The sequence below is a fragment of the Sander lucioperca genome, chromosome 12 (assembly GCF_008315115.2).
Source record: "Sander lucioperca isolate FBNREF2018 chromosome 12, SLUC_FBN_1.2, whole genome shotgun sequence".
Classification (NCBI taxonomy): domain Eukaryota; kingdom Metazoa; phylum Chordata; class Actinopteri; order Perciformes; family Percidae; genus Sander; species Sander lucioperca.
In genome coordinates this window covers 34,733,802-34,753,693 of record NC_050184.1, presented here as the reverse complement: position 1 = coordinate 34,753,693, position 19,892 = coordinate 34,733,802, and the positions used below count along the sequence as shown (strand labels likewise).

The window sequence follows — 19,892 nt, the reverse complement described above, 5'->3', positions numbered from 1 at the left end:
AAAGAGACTTCAGATACAGTATTAGGGACCACTAAGGCCTATATAAAAGCATCCAAAAAGCAGCATAGGACCTTTAATAAACCTGATTGTTTTTATTTGAAACGGTGTTGCTCTGATAATCAGCTGGGCTGTGTTTCTGTCTACTGTCTACTATTCATTAGTGCCTGAAGATAACCAATGAAAAAACGTTAGTTGCTACAAGCAGATATTGAATTACATGATCTGAAATTGTTGGAAAACAGATGAAATGTTCACTGTCAGATTGCAGATATGTTTTTGTATGAATATTTTACAACTTGGCAGATACATTTATTATAAACCTTTTCTCATTATGTTGAGATAAAAAACCCAACGAGGAAACGAGAAATTATATAGACGGAATTTGTAGGATAATAGTGTGCAGAGAGGACCTGCATGTAACATATCTTTTTGTCTTGTGATTGTGAAATGATTGGCTTGTGACTGTGTCATGACAAGAAGCGAAATGGTCGAGACTGAGAAGAACGCCAGCGTCAGTTGTTTCAGCAGGTGGCCCAAAACGACAGCTTAGACTTGAAAGGGGAGAGAGAAGGGGAATGACCTGTAGCAAAGGGCCGCAGCTCGGCGTCGAAACTGCGGCTGCTGCGTTGAGGAGTAAACCTCCATATATAGGCGCCCGCTCTACCAGGTGAGCTAAGCTAGCTGTCTGGATTTACCCTGTAGAGATCTGAGGAGCAGTTAACCATAGACCTCATAAATCCACTGGAGTTTAGAATGCCAACACAAAGAAAGCCCAAGGCAACGGATATCTGGCCTAAATGAGTGAAATCCGGCAGATATAGACTATTGTAACCATGACAATGAAGCCTCCCTAACCTTCACAATGTACCTATTTTAACCCAAACCATGATCAACTACAACAACATGATTGGGCTAAACTTAACCAAGTCATTTTTAAACCATAACCATAACATTGTCACATCACAATACGATTCATTTTTAGTGATATGTAACAGTTTTTGAAGGCACGTTGGACATGTTCGGGTATGGACTTCTTGCTAGAAACCTGTTAAAGTACCAAAATGAATCATGTGCTCTGTGTGAAATGATCCTGTTACTTGAGATTTGATCAGTGCAATCAGCTGAAGTTGAACAAGTGGTCTAAGTGGTGTCGACGTGCTGAATGTGTACACTCAGAGCTCATCGTGTCAAGAACCTCAAATCAACACACTGCAATTAGGTCTGTGACACCCTGATGAAGCTTGTTCACAGGGCGTGAAGTGCTTTTTTTGTTGGAGCTTTACACATTACAATAAAAGCTCCTTAAAACAGATTTCATTTTCAAAGGGCGAATATGTCTCATCTGTGCAGGCCAGTGTTGGTATTTATGAATAATGTACAGTTTGGCACCGTATGTGGAGGAAGAACAGCAGGAATCAGTAGTTAAACCTCCCCGTGTATATGCTATGTCCCGATTTGATTCTTTGACGATACATGGGTGCCGATTCGATTTGTATTGCAATTTTCATTTGTTGCGATTCTAGAAGTATTGCGATTCGATAGCATTGAGTATTGTGATTTTTTTTCTTCCCTTCTTTAACAAAAACAAAAGTTGAATAATACACTTCTAGACACAATACGTCATGAGACATTTCTAAAAAAAGATTGTTTTCTAAGGAGAATGCACATCACATGTCAACATGGATTTTCACGATACATACGTGAATCGATTTTTAAAAATCGTCACAAAAAAATCACGATACATACGTGAATCGATTTTTTTCTTTTTCAGGCCTAGTATATGAGTTTAGAAAGTTATGATCAGCTGAACACGCATCAAACTCTACTCAGCTGCGTCCCTTTTAGCTTCAGGAAAGTCTGAAAGGTCATTGGCTGATCGGTTGATGCTATTGTATTTAGTCAGGCTGTCTGTATATTAGTCTGTCTTTTCAGACTGGGAAATGCTTTATATATTCATCCCCCCCCTTCACAACTTACATGCTTATTGTCCATCAAAGCCACTAATGCACTTTTGATTTGAGTCACTCTTGAGCTGCCATGCCCGTTAAGTAGTCCCTTCCCCCCTTCTTTTCCTTGCTCCGGGGGTTCACAGGAGACAGATGACGAGACGATGGCAATTCATCTTCATCATGCGGTTTGCATTACCATTAACGTGCAGCTCTTTTCCTTACATAATGCAACTCGTTTCACTCACAAATGCATTCAAAGGAAAAGTACAATATCCTGAGAGCTGGGCATGTCATTTGATGTTAATATCATTAAGCCACAGAGGAGGAGTCGTGTGGAGGATGACTGGGCTGCTCCACAAATCCACCACGTGTGTGTTTAAAGTGAAATGAGCTGCTATATATCGACTAAATCAGAGATCTTTAACAGGGGGCCCGGACCCCTACGGGTAAAAATATATATAAAAATATAAATATTTTTGGAATGCATACAGTGATGATATGCGTACTGGCCTATAGGTAAGGTAGCCATCCACAGATAGTTTGGCTTAAGGATTCCCTGTGCCATATATTAACATTAAAACACAATGTATAAATATATTAATATGCCAACTTTTATTTTAAAAGCTTAGTATTGTATGCACCAGGTTAGTAGTGTATGCACCATAAAGACTTACATGTTATTTTAGGCCCAGTTTAATATGCAACTCAATTTTATACAATATCTGTAGTAAGGGGTCCCTGCTCCGTCTTTTTTTTTCAGCTAGGGGACCTTGGACTAAAAAAAGTTGAAGACCCCTGAACTAAATCATTACCAAAAAAGATTTAGAAGTATAATTTAAAGATGACCTATGTGGAGTGATGAAGTGTATATAGGATCAGCTTCTTTCTCAGGGGTGAAATGTAATAATACAACATAGAATATTGATTTATTCTATGGGGAACGCCTTCTTTGGCTGCTTCACTCCCACTCTTATTTCAGATGCCTCACAGTGTGCCAACACTATACGCAACCAGGACTTTATATTTATTTAGAAGATTGGATTTTTGATTGATAGATGTAAGAATGGTAATACATATTGCTGCAATGTTCTGCATGTGCTGTGTTCACTGACTAGGTAAATTACACTATTATCATACAGACCTCTAAAGACACAAATACTTGCTGTTAAACTCCACCTGGAATTGATGGACATATTGTGATTTAGCTCTTCTGGTCTTGCTTTTCTCTTCCTGAGAAATGCTTTGCCAAAAACATCCAGCTTCCTGCAGCCCTCAGTCCCTCTGGATACTGACAGCTGCCTGAATTACATGGGTAGCAATGATGAGTAATGAACCAACTGAAATCTCATCATATAGGGTGACTTTGAGTTACCCTGAGCAGCCCCTCTGACCCTAAACCCAGCCTCTGAGCCTCACCAAAATTAGCTTTTCATTTGCTATTCAGAAATCAGAATGAGGCATGTTGCAGGCACAGAGGTGCTCTGAAGAATTGCCCTGCATGTAAACGTGGTTTTGCAATCCTTAAGCCCAACAAATCAGCAATTCTGTTCCAAGCTTATTTGCATACAGCACTCAAATATTCTGACTGTGCACGGCGTGAAAGAACAGCAGCCCTGTTTGATGCTCATGAAATTGTTTGGAACTCAGTTTAAACTGAAGTTGGTTACATGCTTTCATGCATATCTTTTCTGGATTTCTGTGAAGCAAAACATGTTATTATTTAATGGCCAACGCTTTGATCTGGCTAATGCATAATGCACCGGTTCTAAAGGCCAAGTTTAGCAGATATGACAAGAGTTTTCAAATGAAAAACCATTAAAGAAGTATTTTAGCACTGCAAGATGTGCTTTTCATAAAACTAGGCTATCTACGCATTGGAGTGGTGCTACATGAGCAGAGAAAACCGATAAAAAAAGCTGTGATATTCCCTTTCGCTTTTCCCCTTCACATTTTCCCTTTCACATTTTAGGTGAGAAATGGGCAATACAGTAACAAAATATTGATCTGATCAGCACTGTCTAGCTGTACAGTTTAATCTGAGTTTGAGAGAAAGTGTGTGTGTGTGTGTGGGGGTGGGGGGGGGCACTGTCTGTAGGGGGGAAGCACTGTCTGTAGTTCAAGTGAGCAGCTCAAGAGGTTTACCGCAGATCATTTACACATACTACCAACATTATTATGATACAAAGTTGGTTGAATATCGGCAAAGTATCCCTTTTAAATTCTGTCTTTGATTGAAAACGTAATGCATGAAATATAATATTGTTTGACGTCTGTACAAGTAAAACCAGCACATCCAGCAGATGTAGAGCAACACTAGCACTCATTAGGGCTTCGGCATTTCTGGCCACTTGATAAATGAAGTTCACTATTAAAACATTCCTGAGGAACACTCATTTCCTGGGTGAAAGTCTTTTGTTTTCGCTGGGAAGTGAACTCCACTCCCCGGCCTTGTGTTTCATGAAAAAAAATATGTGGAATGCATACGAATAAGTGCATTACTTTTCGTAGCTATATGTACGAATGGTTTTATGAGAACAGCCGGGAGGCTAAAACAGTGATTATCCTCTATAGTCCTATCCTTTTGTGTTGTGTTTAGCTGCGTTTCATTAGTGTTTCAACATGCCCTCCTTCACTTCCCCTCAGCCCTTGGTATGACGTAAGAGCATACATCGCACGGAGGCCACATGGAGAGCAGAGGGAAAGTGGGCGGGGGCAGGAGCGGGGGATTGAAATGGAACGTACCTGCCCTCGTTCACTTTAAGCCCAGCTTAGCGCTACTGCTGTTTTATTTTCCATATTATGTTTCATGAATTATGGCATTCTATTCCCTTTTTTATGTTTATTCTATGTCTTAAGTCATGCAACTTCCTTACTGTACAGTAGGCCTATTTCTTGTATGAAAGGCGCTATACAAATATTATTTATAAAAAGTATTATTTCTGCTTTTTACACATCATAAATACCTGCAGACTCATTTCAGTGAGGCTTGGTAATCAGCTGCATGAGTTTCTGATTTGGAAAGTTTGTGATCTGTACCATGGTTCATTATATTAATGCTTAGGCTGTATCTCGCAAAAACTGAATTTCTCCTCAAAATGTTTTGGAAATAGAGAAATCACACATACAATATCTAGTAAATAAAACGTATAAAGTGGGCGCCTGGGTGGCTCTCCTGGTGGAGCGGGCGCCCATGTGCAGCGGCCCAGTCCTCGACGCAGCGGCTCAGGGTTCGAGACATTTGCTGCATGTCTTCCCCCTCTCTCTCTCCCCCCTTTCCTGTCCATAGCCATCCTGTCTATTAAGGGCTAAAATGCCCAAAAAATTATCTGGAAAAAAAAAGGTATAAAGTAAATACTAACTGTCATTTTATATATTTTCATATTATATTAGCCTTCATGTTTCAGTCAAATATCAAGGTAACAATGAGGAAACAAAAAAATGGAAATGTATTAATTCAATTTATTCATCTTCTCCGTCTTTGGTGGCCAGCAACAGGAGTTTTAGAGGTTGTACATCACTGCCACCTAACCATGGATGTATTTTCTTGCACCAAATGCATAACTGCAATGCATTGTGGGTGATATTCACCTCTGGAGTGCCCATCGTTGTTCACTCGCTCCCTCAGCCAGTTTTTCAGACAAATGGACACTTAAGATGGCAGCGGGGATTCCCCCGAGGGCAAGTGCTTAGGAGAAGTGAACAAGGGCATGTTGAAACACTGATGAAACGCAGCCATAGTCTCTAATGTAATGAAGCATCTTCACTTCAGTCAGGTATCCCACAGGTTGATGCCATAACAGCAGCTGCGTGGCGGCGCGTCCTTACTCCACTAAGGAGGAAATCAAAGGCTTCAATTCTCACGATTGGCCGGGTTCCTTCTCTAACAATGAACGTCAGGAGGCTGAACGTTTATCACAGAAGAAAACCGTTGTGGTTATTTATTTGAAAACGGGTCAATTCTTGTCTGTTGTGCTCGAAATGCTTTCTTTAAGACAGGCGGTGAGATAGACAGACGGACACAATAACAGGAACAGCTCTCAAATGCAATGCAATTCACAAACAGGCCTTAAACATTCCTGAAGAACTGAATCAACACTTTCTCACACAGTGTAAACAAAATCTGAGCATTACAAGCTTCACACATGTGGCTGTGGGTGTTCATTGCAGAGCAGTTGTATAAACAGTACAAGTATTGTGGCTATTCCCTCCGTGTGGCAACAAAAATGCGTCAATAAATGGAAAGATTCAGATCCTACTCATGACTCATGTAACTCATCTTCATCTTTTGCCACCTGAGGCACGTAGCTGTTTTAGCTGCAACGTTGTTTACTTATTCATGTACTGACTGACCCCTGCAGGCACACAGAGGAGAAGATTATGAGAAATTAACACCTGTTTTAAAAAGCAGTCAGCTTTGTCCTTCAGTCGTTGTGCTTGAGGATGTAGACGGGAAGCAATTGCCACTGCGTTGAACACACACATGAAAAATAAACACATTTTGAAGATAATGGCTGACACACGATAAAGCCATACAGCAAATCTTATCAAAGTGGAAGAGGGATGAGGGACAGATGGGAAGGGTCATTTTTAATGAAGGGCCTATACATGTGGTTCTCTGTGGCATCAAAAACATGCTAATTAACCGTTATTATTGCTATGCCTCAAGCTTTCTATTCTAGCGCAATGGTACTGGTGGCAGATTTACCACTTGAATTCATAGCTAGTAAGCCCTAGTATGGTATTAAAAATACAAAATGTTATTAAAATGTTATCCGTTCTAACGTAACCCTTGGATGGCTGGGACACTTAAGGCACTTACCCACTGCTAGTACCAGCTCTACTCTACTCGGCTCGACTCTACTCAGCCGCGGTGCCTCGTCCTCCATTTTCCATCGGTGATTTAGTACCGCCTCATACGTGAGGCGAGCGTGGCTGGTCGTCATAGTGACGTCACAGGAAACTGCCGTGACCTAACGCGACACGCACAGAACGTCGAAGGTGTGTTGGTGTTGTGGTCGCTTTCACACCTAGACTCTTCTAAACAAATGACAATGATAGCTGATTTAATTAGAGATGTTCCGATACCGATCCAAGTATCGGTATCGTCTCCGATACCGCCTAAAACGCTGGTATCGGTATCGGGAAGTACTGGAGTTTATGCACCGATCCGATTTTCCGTTATAACTGACTGTCAAACTGGATAATAAAAGAAAGTTCTGTGGCATTCATTGTTTCTGTTTGTTCATGTTTCACAAAGAGTTTAACCTGAGCCAGACCGACAACAAAGATAGAAATCATATCACATCCATACAGGGATAGTAGTATGCAGTTGTTAAAACATAATAAAATATATGACACACTGGTATCGGATCAGTACTCGGTATCGGCCGATACGCAAGTTCAGGTATCAGAATCGGTATCAGGAAGCAAAAAATGGTATCGGACCACCTCTAGATTTAATGTATTTGTTTTTATGTCGTGTGAATCTGTTTGTCTGTGATGTCTTGTCTTAACTGGAATGCTGAAATGGAATCTCCAGTCAGCACAACAATTTTACCTTTGGCTACTAATAAAGAAACCTTGATCTTTGAACCTTTTTGGAAAGGCTTGAAAAAAGACCCCATACAAACTCTTTAGATACCGAGTATAGTATAGCTCTTCTTGGAGCCTTGTGTGCATTGTTTCAGTGTAGGAATCCAGGCCTTAAAGCTGCAGACACACTGACCAGACGGCCGACCCTCGGCAGAAAAGGCAGTTGGACTGATCAGTCTCTCTCCGAGTTGGTCAAAAAAGTGCCTCGGAACACACCAAAGCGATGAGATGTAATACGTCTCCATAAGAGCAGGCGGCGCTAATCAGTATTGTCGCCCAAAAATGAAAACCGGCAGCTGATTGGACGAACGCGTCACGTGGGTCCGGTTCCTCCGGAAATTCAAAGACAGACTGTCATGGCGGCTTGTTCAGAATACAATCTCATATTGTACTAAAATAGTTCACCGAAACGTGTTTCTGAAAACATTTTAAGCGAGAAATAGGCCATGCAGTTGCTGAATCTGTCTTCATTTCAGATCAACAAAGGTCAGTTTAAAAGATTTTCGTCAGATTTTGAGAGACTCTAGTCACGCTCATTCCGCCCCCCGTTTCCGGGTTAGCACTCTACCAATCAGATGGGTCATTTGAGTCTGACTGCCGGCAGTGCCGGCAGTGCCCGCCCCGCCCCGCCGATTACACCTGTCAAATCGGCCAAAATGAAGGCCGACGGCCGACGGACGGACGACGGCACGGAACACACCGAACAGACTCGAGTCACTGACCTCGCCAGACTGTCCAATGGCCGATTAGCGGCTTGGTGTGTCTCGGGCTTAACAGGCCCTAGTTACTGTATCTGTGCTGAGGGTTTTTTGGACAATAGCTGTTCAGGGACGAGGTTTAGCACAAAAGGTGCTTTGCAATGTCTGCATTTTTACTTTGGTGCTTGCAGCTTACATGAAGGTTTTAGCTAAATGTGACTTTGTCGATGTTTTGTAAAGCTATGACAGCAGAGCTACAGTACTGATACATAATGCAGAATCTACTGTGAAAATCCACAATGTAATACAGCACATTCTCATGCATGTGTTTTTTTAAACCACGGGTATTGTAGACACATCACCACACAGGAATGGAATGCCTTTTTTGATGTTTAAAATGCTCATGTTTTTTTACATGGATTAATGTTGAGATATCGTTCAGTTCAGGGGTTATGTGTCCCGCTGGATGCAGTCAAAGTGAGTGGTGCGCTGCATATCTCAAACCAAGTGCCGGAAACATCTGCATAAAGTGCTACACTGTTTAGAGACAATATATTCAATCACACCTCGATACTGTCCTCTGAAATGCCACTAGAAAGGTCCGATTTAAGTTTGAAATTCAACTAAGCACACCTGCCACCTCATGTCACTAAAATCCTCTTTTCTTCCCACAGCTACAAGACCAATAAAATCACAGAGTGTAAAGTTCTCAGGATGACCTTCTGCTTGCTGTCTAATGAAATTCATGTAAATCGAGAGACATGCAGTTTACTTAAAATGACTTTCTTATCTCGTAAACAGTCAATGACGGCATGGACACACCCGCAGCGAACAAATCAAGCTGCAGTGGCAGATAATCTCCCAGCAAATGATTTTAGGCTCAGATTCATTAACAGAGGGTATTATTGCTTTTTCCAGACATAACACAAATACCAGAGAGCAGGATTTAACACATTTACTGCCACTTTAATTCCAAAGAAATACAACATGATTGATAAAAGGCCATTAGAAACCTCTGTTTATCCATGAACGGCACCATGTAACAATTACTAATGACGCGGATTGCGTGTCTTTTTTTACTCAAAATGTGTGACACGTTTGTTATTCATGGAAGTGTAAGCACCACAGTATATCTTGCACCAATCCACATGACTGGTTGGCTTATTGAGTTCTAACCACGTTATGATATAGAGAGATAGTTGTATGTGCTTATTATTTCTGAACCATTTGTAAAGACCAAAAGCGTAGTATTTAAAGTGGTGATACAATTTCATGGATAACCAGCAGCTAGCTGTTACATCATCAGTTCAGCGTGTTTGCTCTGGCTTTTAATAGTTAGAGCTGTTTTGTGTGTAATAAATGCCCAAAATATGCTTTTGATCATTTTCAATGAAAATGATCATTGTACTTTCAAGAAGTCAACGTTCACATCATTTGAGAATCACGACACACAAAACATTTAATGTTGACTTTATATTTACACCTGTGCATTTGAAATTCTTTTCTCTCCAGGACAAAGAGGAAAAATTCAACTCATGAGCAATTGGTTAATACTTAAAGGGATAGTTTGGATGTTTTCAAGTGGGGTTGTATGAGGCACTTATCAACAGTCAGTGTATATCCTACAGTAGATGGCGGTCAGCACGCCCCCAATTTGGAGAAGCAGACCGGAGTCCTGGCACGAAAGCTAAGCAATGTACTGCTGTGGACGAGGTCAGCAGCTAACCGTATTTTAGACACTTAAAAAAAAGGACCATCAAAAAAAAAAATGCAATATCAGTTTAAGTGTATGCTATATTTCGAATATTTTCAACACTTAACCTTTCTGGCAGACAGTCCTGTTTATGTTTACCAAAGGGGAGGGGGGCTAAAGCCGCTCTATGCTTTCCTCAAAGCCACCAGACTGCATCGACAAAAAGTACAAAAGTTATTTTACCTCACAGAACACCAGAGTTGCTGGTCTACTGCTGCCTCGGTCGGTTAGTCGGTTTGTGTGACTTTGGTGTTTTCAAGGGTTAGAAACTGATAAACTAACTGATCGAGGCAGGGGCGTCGGACTGGGGGGAAAAAGGGGACTGAGTACCCAGGGCCCTTGTGTGAGGAAGGCCCAAAACGATGCTAGAATGAATAGCTGTGGATGCAGGGGAGGGGCCCATAGAAAATGCCTTTCTACCGGGCCCAGAATGTTGTGCTACGCCCCTGGATCGAGGCAGCGGTAGACCAGCAACTAAGGTGTTCTGCGAGGTAAAACGACAGTAGGCTATTTGTCAATGGAGTGTGGGGGCTTTGACTAGAGCATAGATAACGGCTTCAGTTCCCCCCGTGTAAACTTGAACAGGGCTGTTGGACAGCAAGGTAAAGCTGTGAAAATATTCCAACTATAGTGTGCACTTAAACTGATATTGCTTTTTTTTAAGGTGGTCCTTTTTGTCAAAAATATTTTCAGCTGTCGGCCCCCATCCACAACTGTACATTGCTTAGCTTCCATTGTCGGTACTCCTGCCTGCTTCTCCAAACTGGGGGTGTGCCGACCGCCATCTAGGTAACACACTGACGATGGATAAATACCTCATACTGTCCAACCCCACTTCAAAAACGAACTATGCCTTTTGTGCTAATCAGATGTATTTGGTGTAGACATATAGTGCACTGTTTCATTTTCCACAAAGGCTGAGCTTGAGTACTCGCACAGTAAATTCAATTCAACGCATTGATTTAAGACATTTCTCAGAGCCTCACCTCCACTCATCACTGGTTGATTTGAAAGGAGACATCAATCAAAGAGCCAAAAGAGAGAAAGAGAAAATCCGTTTCTTGGGTAGGAGTGCTAATATCCAAATTAAAGACACAAAACAGACGAGATTATATAATATTAGGCTATGAATGCAAAGAGGCTTAAAATACGACCTGCAAAGAAAAAGAAAAAACTGTAACACATTTGCACCGTACAAATGAGACAAGAAATGTTATGGTGTTAAAATGTCTGAAAAACAGACAGGTGCGTGCAAATGCAAACCAAGAGAGTGACGTTTTCTCCCAAATGAGAGAGATGGTTTGTCAAAAGAATCAGCTGCACCGTCTGAATGCACTATCCCAAAGAGCTTTTACAGTTTCTGTTACCTTACACAAAATGTACATTTCAAGTCTGAAACATTACACAAACATAAGACAAAGAAGAAGAAGAAAAGACAAAAACGTGTGCCTTCATTGCAGCAAATGTGAAGTGACGATACCGGCTTTGTTTCAACTCTTCGATGCTGCTGGAAAATATGAGTTCTATAATCACAGACATGTATTCAAATTGCAGAAGTCTTTTTCTGCTGGGGACTAAATAAATTATACATACAACATACTGTAATCCTGCATGTAAATATCATGTTAATAATCACATACTGATACTGTGGAGGCTGGAGTGTGCTATATTTTTTGAAATGATACAATTAAATAACTGGTTTTGAGTTTTTGAATGACCCTTAATAATATTAATGGTTAACAAATGCATTCATCTTGAAAATGATTCACAAAATGTTTAATTGGAGACGTTTTACTTACTAATGTGTGTTCTTGTCACATTCATTTGTTTTGTCACTTTAAATCAAAGAAATTCAGCTAGTTTGTGTTTGTGCTGCCCTAAAAATGAATGGAGCACAGCAGGAGCTCTGATTTGCCAACAAAAAAAAAGAGCTTTTCTTGCCAAAGTTTATATGATGACTGAAAAAAACCTCCTTTGGAAAAAACACTTTATAAAAATCATGATGTTTATTCATCGTTTATCGTCCAGAATTTTTCAATACATTAATTATTTGGAACATTTAATGATCACATTGAAACCTTTTAACCGATAGATTTACATTTGCATCCTTTAAAGGTGCTCTAAGCGATGTTGGGTGACGTTACTTCTTGTTGACATTCGAAGTATTGTCAAACAAAACGAGGCTAGCTCGCCCCTCTCTCCTCCTCATCCCGTCCCCTCCCCCTCCCTTCCTTGCTTCCGCGCTAACTAACCCTCCAATCCCCACCCCAAAATCCTTCTTGTCAGTTATTGGCTGGAACGCTGGAACTCTGTTTGTTATGTTTGGTGGTGCAGGTTGGCGCAGTTTGTTTTTGTTGCCGTTTGTGGAGCCTGGGTTGTCTACAGAGAACGCGTTTTTTTTACAGTGTAAAAACTGTCAGGGGACAGGCAGCTAGCGGATAGTGAGGCGATGTTTGCTGCATGTGACAATTTTTTTTTTTTAAAAACGCGTGACATCACTTAGAACACCTTTTAAATGAAAAATGAAGCGATTATATTTCCCTGTAACTGGGATCATTTCAGTGGCACAGTCCAGTTTCCACAGTCATTATAAGCCAAACAATGTGACTCAAACGTCAAGTAAGGTAGACCCAGAACATATACATTGTTTTAGTTCTAGCAAAAATAAATTTAGTGCCATAAAAAATAGCAGGATGATTGAATAGATACCACCATTCTCGTACTCTCTTAGCTCTGTCAGTGAATGTTTGCACTATTAATATCAGAGTAAATTCAGCCCTGTTTCCTTGAGCAATTGTTGGTATGAAGTGTGACACAACTCTAGCTGTAAATCTTCAGGAGGCTTTTTGAGCTGCACATTGCTGTCATTGCTTTGCTTCTTTATTCACATCGGAAAACTGAAGAAAAAAAAAATCACTTACATCAAACGTTTTCCCGGCTACAAAAAAAAACTGCCAATGATGCCAAAGGCAACTTATCAGTCACTGACAAAAAATATGCCAACAAACATAGCGACATAAATTTGATCAGCGGAAAGTGAACGCCCAAAACACTTCAGAGAGGTTCAACCTGATGAGGGTGCAGATTGTTATTCCAGTGTGAAATAATGATTTAAACAAGCTCTCCAGAAAAAAAGCCTCAGCAAGCTTTTAGGTTGATTTTAACAATGCAGCTGCACACTGCGCCAGCAGCACACACTGCAGTAAGGCAGACAATACCTCTGCTGTAGACATGAAAGGGGAGCCGTCACATATGGTAAGCGCACATGAAGCTCAAGAGTAACAATTAAGGAGTTTATGAATTCATCAGTTATCCAACGCTGCCCAGTGGAAGCTGTCATGTTCACCAACGTTGACAGGAATCTGTTTATTACCTTAACTAATTAAGGTTCTCAGACGTCCATTAAACTTTATTAAGGTCCATAAACCACAAGTTGACTTGTGCAAGGTCTGTTACATATACACATGTAGAAATTACATTTATATACAATAATTCTTCAACAGCAAATACATTTTGGGAGAAAGGTAATGCTGCCTGAGTTGTGTTTTTTTATCAACGCAATGAGAAAACCTCTGAATGGAAGTCACAAAATGTTCAATGGCAACGTATTTTATATGTTTTCCCTAATATATCAACTTGCAACTAAAGCATTATTAACAATTTGTATGGTTATGATTAGGCACTCTCAGCACTTGGTTAACATCAGGGAAAGGTCGAGATTGTGGTTAAATATTGAAAAAGGCAATTCACTTTAAACCTGAAATAACTGGGGCGGGGGGGAACGGGCTCTTGGGGGCAGCAGAAACAAGCTGTAAACACTGGCATATTATCACATCTTAAGCTTATATGGCTAATTCTTTTTAGCAAGAAGTTGCCCATTTACACACGAGCAGATACTAAGCAACATTAGCATTTATTTTGAGTCGTGTTTGTGTCCCCTGATGAATGTATGTCCAATGTTTTGTGTTCTGTTAGTCTCATTTTAGCTGTGTTTAGGCCTCCGCTAACTCCTGAGGGGAAATATCTGGCTCTTTACCTGCTAAATGCTCCATTACGTTGGGTAGCTGGGAAAGTAGCGTCACTGAGTTTATCTAAGCTTTTGTGCTGACAACCGCTGCCTGCTGAAGCCGAAAACCAACGCCGGTGGGAGCAGTAAGAGTTAACCAAAACAAGAAAGTTGTGGGCCATAACACCGGAACAATGAGCTCAAAAAACAAAAAAAAGCTTCATAGATCTTAAAGGAACCGCAGTCGGTTGATTGCTCTCCGTGTGTGTTCATCACTACATGCAACAATGTTCACGTACAAGTAGTCATTTAGTCAATTGTTAATTTAAAAACATTGATTACAGCCGCTGTAAGCTTCTGTAGACTAAACCTGACTGTATGTTGGACTCAGGATGCTAACCCTAGTGTCCAGAGCCACAGGTAATAATAAATTGTCATTGAAGATGACATTGCAACTGCTCACAATCCAGGGAGGAATAACGTTTCCCTCAAAACGAATTTGTGGAATATAAATGTGATTTCTAGGAGAGAGGGTTAAAGTAAACTGACCACTATAATTCATCAAAAGCAAAACATATTGGTATCAGCAGTAAGCATAAATGTTCAGACATATGTTTAAATCTGACCTCTGATCATGGATGGATTATGACACAACGGGCAGACTTGTAAAAGGCACCCCCCGCGTCCCTCCTACATATGAGCGAGACCCGCAGACTGAAAGAGCAGACCACAGCAATCGGTCCTTTGTGGTCATGTAGCGTCTCTTTGTGGTCATTTTGTGTCTATTTGTAGTCGTTTTGTGGTCTTTTCGTGTGTCTTTGTGGTTGTTTTGCGTCTCTTCGTAGTTGTTTTGTGTCTCTTTAAAGTCATTTTGTGGCTTTGAGGTTGTTTTGAGTCTTTGTAGTCGCCGTGTGTGTCTTTGTGGTCATTTAGCGTGTCTTTGTAGTAGTTCTTTGTAGTTTGTGTTTCTTAGTGGTCAGCTTGCATCTCCTTGTTGTTTTGTGTCTTTGTGGTTATTTGACCTTTGAGTTAGTTTTGCACGTCTATGAGGTTGTTTTGCATCTCTTTGTAGTCTTTTTTTAAAAATGCTTTGTGGTCATTTTGCGTCCTTTAGTAGTCGTATTGTGTGTCTTTGTGGTCGTTTTGTGGTTTTTATTTGGAGTCTTTTAGTGACATTGCAGGTGAAGCCCAGGGAGCCCAATGGGCTAGGGGGCCCAGGGGCCCTGTGCCCGGTAGGTCTATTCACTTATCCATCCATGCCTTGATCACTTAACACGCTTTGCAATAAGCATTGATTTTTAAATAATAATGCAATAAGCATTTAAAATCAAATTCAAATGAATTTGTTTCATCACTCCTCTCATTCGACCAACTCTTGATCTGGAACAATTAGCTCCAGAGAAGACACCCTCCCAATACTTACAATGTGAATACTTTGGTGATGACGAGTCACAAAAATAACACAAGCATTTACAGTTTACACCTAAAAAGCAGATGTACTTGAATGCAACAGTTGCCATGAAAAAACATCAGTATGCTAAATATACTCTGACAAGTCAAAGTTCAAAAAGTACTTTTGGGATGTTTTAGCGTTCCTCTCTGAGGCTGCTTGAGTGACAGGAACGTAGAGTAGCGATAGGGAAGATTTCGAGTGTCTTTCAGCTGGACGAGGACTCGGCACATCCAGAGAATGTGAACGATTTCCAAAGTCATATTTCCTCTCTCTCTGTTCTGATCCACTTCCATCTATCATTTTTCCACAATTTTGCAAGATCCAACGGACGCAGCCGCAATGTTTTGATTACACAGTTGACAACACATTATGAAGAAGTCAGTGAGCTTACAATCTTCTTTTCTTTTTCTTTTTTTTTTTTTTTTTTTACAGAGGGAACACAAGAAAGCCAGAAAATGTTGAGTATTGCCATCCACCAACTAGGTTTCCCTTTTCCAGCTTTAAGTAGACTTTGTCCTCTTTTTCTAGATAGAGCAGAACTCCATTGGTGGCCGCCTCACGAGTTACATCTTTGTCACCCGCAAAGGCAGAGATGACTGGTTTCCCATTCAACATTAAGTTCACCTGGACAACAGAAATAACAATTAGCAACTGTAATGCAAAAGGAATAGCTTATATGTGTTAGCATAGTTTACGTCTTATTTGTTACATCTTAACTCAACCTCTTGTGCTAATAAAAATCTCACCGTACAAATACTAATGAGAACTTATTGTATATCAGATAAATAACATAAGATTTCAGCTCGGTTTACATCTACAATGAAGCATTTATTTTTATTCATGTATGTTTTATGCAAGCAGAGGTCAAGTAGTCAAGAAAATCCAACAGCCATTGTTTTAATCAGTAAGCAAATTAGTTCATATTAAGGGACTGTATGCAAATTATTAGGGAGGGAGGTAAATGTCAATATCTTTCTTTGTGAGATGTCTGTATCTGCCCTTTCAGGTTTGTCTTTTTTGGTCTTTCAGTTCATTATGGGTTTTGTGTCTTATTTGTGCAAATAAATAAATAATAAGTAAAGTAACGTAAAACTAAACTAAGCAATTCAGTAATATAATTAAATAAATCTAGCAAATAAAAGTACAGAGAATGAAATAGAATAATATACCCCAAACTAAATAAAATATGAAAAACCAGTAAAAAGTAGAACACCTAAAACATATTTTATTTTTTATTTCAATTAGATTTACTTATCTTTTTCGGACGTGTAACAAATAATAAAAAATAATAAAAACTATTTAACATTTTTAAACAAACAAAATGAACAGTAAACATATAGCAAACTCTTATATACATATTTCCATAAACAATCAAGAGTAGGAAGAAGTTGGAACTGAAAAATAAAACTTGGGGCAAAGATTTGCTAAAATAAAAATTTGAGAAGTGACTTCAAATATGTCACTATTTCAGTTTCCTCTTGCAGATTAATAAAAAAAAAAGATCAAATGCAAAGAAAATATGAAAAGTATTATCCCATTAACATACTTAGGTTAAATGTTAAGGTTAGGGTATACCATCTTAGATTATTTATGCTTTGCCTCTTTTAGTTAGTGAAAGTGAATCCAATCAATACTGTATCAATATTACTTTGAGATATTGGTGGGAGGTTTTTTTAACAATCTCTGTGGAGGGTCTTTACTATTATAACAATTTAAATATAGGGTTCAACCCCCCCCCCCCCCACACACACACACACACACACACACACACCACCTCCCCACACCAATAATTTCCATCCAGTCCCTAAAGAAGACATTTTGGCCCACTCCAATACTAAAACAGGTTAACATCTGAAACAACTGCACAGCTCTGTGAAATTAACAAAAATAATACCTGTATGGTTTGGCTCTGGTACACTTTAATGACATGGAAGTTAAAACTGTAGATGCCTTTTCTTGGGGACAAAAATACAGATTCAAATGTGAAGTAGTTTCCTATATTCACAAGAACCTATGAGAGAGAGGAAGAAAAGTAGTTATGTAGCCAGCACTTTAACAAAGGCTTTCATTTCAATGGGGTTTTAGGATTAAATATGTCAATGCACGCAGTCGTGGCTACCAGGCTGCTCGGACACAAACTGAATGCAGTACACTTCAAAATATTCAATATTCAACCTTTCTTTCAATGGACCCAAACCCAGTATTACACTTTCCTACTGACACAAGAAACAAAAATGATGCTTGACGCTTTGATATACCAATTCCAGTTTTGGGCAAAGACATGATTTTTCTTTCACACTTCACACAGTGCCTCAAAAGAATCAGACGCTTCCTCGACACTGCTTCTTCATGTGACACGTGAATATTAGAGTGTTGATAAATAAATAACTGTTTCTTACTTTTGCTCGCTAAAAATCCTCCACCCTGAATACATCAGCCAGCACTGCATTTAACCATGCCTCATGAGTGTCACTAAACAGTTTGAAGCACCCTACAGTCGGGGTGCGTTATTAGACATACAGTATTTAGAGTGAGTAATACAGAAAATGAACTTCTTTGACTGATGGAGGCAGCAGGAGCTCCTCTCGGCACCTACAGGGTCTCAAACACTTTCAGTCACCACTGCAGCCCCAGCCACGACCTTTGACAAGTGTTGCTTTCATAGCAACAGCATGCACATGACCCACACCAATCAGATCACTTGCTCTGTTTTGACAGCCAAAGATCATGTTATGTAATTCAAATGAGAGGGAGGATCAGTGCACTGACATCGTTCCAAACACCTTACTCTGCCCACCGCTGTATGACTAATCACATTCTTGTTGTCTTTTTGTGTATCATATAGGCGAGGATGTGCGCGCGTGTAGCCTACGTGGGGTAGCTTGAGGCGAACTGATGAACGAGTGTGCAAGCTCTGCAGGATGATGCCCTCTCCCAAACATAATCCAGTCACTTTTCCCAACCTGTCTGCGCGTGATATGTGCACTACAGAATCCACATGCCAACTGCAACTATAAGCCTCAAACTAAACTCTGGGGTGTAGCTGCACTTAACTGTGATGCCACTTTTATAATGTTCTGCATCACGCAGTGAAAACCGAGCAAAAGGATGAAGGTTTATCACAAAAAAATAAAAAATAAAGGACCAAAATTGACAAGAAAGAACTGCCAGGTTATGACACATAGGCCTATGGAATTTGATGAATTACAAAGTGTTATTAAAAGCGAATTCAACCACTTTTTTTTTTACATTAGTATTGTTCATAAAAATCGTCTTAACCTGGTCGAAGTAGATTATTCTCGTTTTGTTGCTCATCTCCGACGGTTCGTGGTTGTTGCTCCGGACTGCAGAGAAAGCCACCTTGGAGTTGGCGGCGCGCACTGAGATGCCGAGCGGGGAGGACGAAGCCTTCCAGTCCGTGGTCGGGTTGGAGTCGCAGACCACGAGACATTTCCCCTCCAGGACAATAGGCTCCGTGTCGTTCTGGGCTCTCGCCACTTCGGAGATCACAGTCCAGCTGAGCATCAGTATGAGGGAGTTCAACATGGCTCTGTCTCTCTCTGTGACAGCCGTGGCAGCGCCGATTCCAAAAAGAGAGAAGACCGTCTCCTGCACCTCACAAGTTTCCGAGTCCCTCCGCTGGTCTCTGCCGCCGCAGACGCGTCTGACGCTGTGAAATTCTCTTATTGGATCCAGAGATGTGCCATATCCGAGTGAGACAATCCGTATCAAGTCTTAAAACATTTCTTCTTGCAAACAACCGGGAAACGCAGATATCACCGATCGTTGTCTGTGCGTTTCATTATCATGTTATTTAAAGCTCGCGGATGAGACAAAATTAGACCATGTGGAATGTTTTCGAGAAGACTGTTCCAGTCTGAGAGGCGAATCTGTCGATAAATCGTCCATAGCCCTCACTCCAACACTCACTCCCACTCCGAATAACGCGTCTGACAGCAGCTGTTCCCCGCAGTGATATGCTGCGTGTGTGCGCGCCCAGCCTTCCACTTTACGCACGCACATGTGGCAGAAGTTATAATTAACTGTCCCTGCGTAATTTGCCTAAAGCTTATATTTCTCTAATTCCCTATAAAATAGCTTCAAACTTAAGTATACATTCATTAATTGTCTGTGCTATTGATACTGAGAATGCATACAGTTCTAACTCTCCAGGGACAAATCCATGAAATAATTATCTCCAAAGTAATTTCTGACTGTTTTGAAGTATAGAACTGAAAATGCCCTGAGCACGAGTTAAACTTTTTTTTTCTTTAGTTCTTTGCTCCCTGTCCACTCTGTCTGTAATGCAGTGACTCATCATAATCCCATTGCACAGGTGGGCTGACAATCTTTCAGGTTTGATTCACAGCTCCACAATCCTGTGGTGTTCCGTAGAAGTCAGTGATGGGAAACCTTTCTCACCCACTTAAAACAAATACCT

At 40.4% G+C, this 19,892-nt stretch overlaps 1 protein-coding gene across 1 annotated transcript; it reads right to left on the bottom strand.

The window, feature by feature from the left end:
• Positions 1-15,854: 15,854 nt before the first annotated feature.
• Positions 15,855-19,433, bottom strand: cbln4 (cerebellin 4 precursor). Its single transcript, XM_031290628.2, has 3 exons — positions 18,731-19,433; positions 17,346-17,462; positions 15,855-16,075 (listed from the first exon to the last, which is right to left on the bottom strand). Exons 1-3 carry the CDS (start codon positions 18,995-18,997, stop codon positions 15,878-15,880), a joined length of 582 nt encoding a protein of 193 aa, XP_031146488.2. The 5' UTR covers positions 18,998-19,433; the 3' UTR covers positions 15,855-15,877.
• Between the last annotated feature and the right edge of the window lie 459 nt (positions 19,434-19,892).

Excerpts from the sequence above, each read along its gene's own strand:
- cbln4 (XM_031290628.2), bottom strand. The coding sequence starts at position 18,997 with ATGTTGAACTCCCTCATACTGATGCTCAGCTGGACTGTGATCTCCGAA. Across the intron at positions 17,463-18,730 it reads GAATAATCTACTTCGACCAG|GTTCTTGTGAATATAGGAAA; the intron begins GTTAAGACGATT and ends TCTCTCTCATAG. Across the intron at positions 16,076-17,345 it reads ACCAGAGCCAAACCATACAG|GTGAACTTAATGTTGAATGG; the intron begins GTATTATTTTTG and ends TCTGTTGTCCAG.